General features: G+C 60.5%; 1 protein-coding gene across 1 annotated transcript in view; it reads left to right on the forward strand.

Annotated features, from left to right (window-relative positions):
• KLK14 (kallikrein-related peptidase 14) overlaps positions 1–1340 on the forward strand; it is a 7401-nt gene extending 6061 nt beyond the window's left edge. Inside the window, exons 6-7 of the mRNA XM_011946264.1 lie at positions 359–495; positions 1154–1340. Of these exons, the coding sequence (XP_011801654.1) occupies positions 359–495; positions 1154–1306 (290 nt within the window). The 3' untranslated portion in view covers positions 1307–1340. The remainder of the gene's footprint in view (positions 1–358; positions 496–1153) is intronic.
• The last annotated feature ends 130 nt before the right edge of the window (positions 1341–1470 follow it).

Consider the following 1470-nt stretch of genomic DNA (forward strand, 5'->3'; position numbering starts at 1 on the left):
CTGGGGACCTGGACTCCTGGGTCTGAGGGAGGAGGGGCTGGGGGCCTGGACTCCTGGGTCTGAGGGAGGAGGGGCTAGGGACCTGGACTCCTGGGTCTGAGGGAGGAGGGAGCTGGCCCTGGGCTCCTGGGTCTGAGGGAGGAGGGGGCTGGACCTGGACTCCTAGGTCTGAGGGAGGAGGGAGCTGGACCTGGACCCCTGGGTCTGAGGGAGGAGGGACTGGGGTCTGGACTCCTGGGTCTGAGGAAGGAGGGGCTGGGCCTGGACTCCTAGGTCTGAGAGAAGAGGGGCTGGGGGCCTGGACACTTGGGTCTTATGGGAGGGTAGACCCAGTCGTAATCCTGCAGTGCTCCCCCAGCCAGGTACCCCGCCTCTCTGAAATGTGTGAACATCAACATCTCACCGGATGAGGTGTGCCAGAGGGCCTATTCTAAAGCCATCACGCCTGGCATGGTCTGTGCAGGAGTTCCCCAGGGCGGGAAAGACTCTTGTCAGGTAAGGCTCAGGATGGGAGCTGGGGGAGGGATTATGTGGGACTGGGATTTAGGCAGACGATGTCAGGAGCACGGAAGTCTGCCGAGGTCTTCAAAAGAGAGTGAGCCGCCGGGACGGAGAGATTCCGATAGCCAGGCTACCCTGCTTCCTAGCCCTGTGCCTCCTGGGTAATGGACTCAAAGCATTCAGGCCTCAGTTTCCTCGTCTGTCAGGCGGGGATAACCCTCTTAGGGTAGTTGGTGGAGTACGATGAGGCAGGTTGGGGAAAGATCGCAGAGTGGCATCTGCTCATATGGGTCTGGGAAAGGCTGTGCTGAGGCTTCTAGAAATCTGAATGCATCCTTGAGAAAGGCAGAGACGGGGAAATAGAAAAAGAGAGACACACAAGTGTTCTACAGATGGAGCGAACAGAGAGGGGCCGGGTGAGACTCAAGGGACAGGCAGGTGCACACAGAGACAGAGCCAGACCCAGTGGAGAGGGAAGGAAGTGCCCTGACCTCTGGGACAGAGACCTCAGAGCTGGGGCAGGGCTGTGTCCCTAACTGTCCACCGCAGAGTCTCTTCCTGTCTCCCTGACTATCTCTGCTTCTTGGGTTCTCTGTGCCGTGGCTCTAGCCACCTGTCCATCGGTGTCTCTATCTCTGTTCCTCCCCCTCAGGGTGATTCTGGGGGACCCCTGGTGTGCAGAGGACAGCTCCAGGGCCTTGTGTCTTGGGGAATGGAGCGCTGCGCCCTGCCTGGCTACCCTGGTGTCTACACCAACCTGTGCAAGTACCGAAGCTGGATTGAGGAAACGATGCGGCACAAATGATGGTCTTCACGGTGGGATGGACCTCGTCAGCTGCCCAGGCCCTCCTCTCTCCACTCAGGCCCCAGCCCCTCCTCCCTCAGTCCCAGGAGTCCTGACCCCAGCCCCTCCTCCCTCAGTCCCGGAAGTCCTAACCCCAGCCCCTCCCCCCTCAGACCCAGGAGTCC

Source organism: Colobus angolensis, unplaced genomic scaffold, assembly GCF_000951035.1.
Source record: "Colobus angolensis palliatus isolate OR3802 unplaced genomic scaffold, Cang.pa_1.0 Scaffold25, whole genome shotgun sequence".
In the NCBI taxonomy this organism is placed as follows: Eukaryota; Metazoa; Chordata; class Mammalia; order Primates; family Cercopithecidae; genus Colobus; species Colobus angolensis.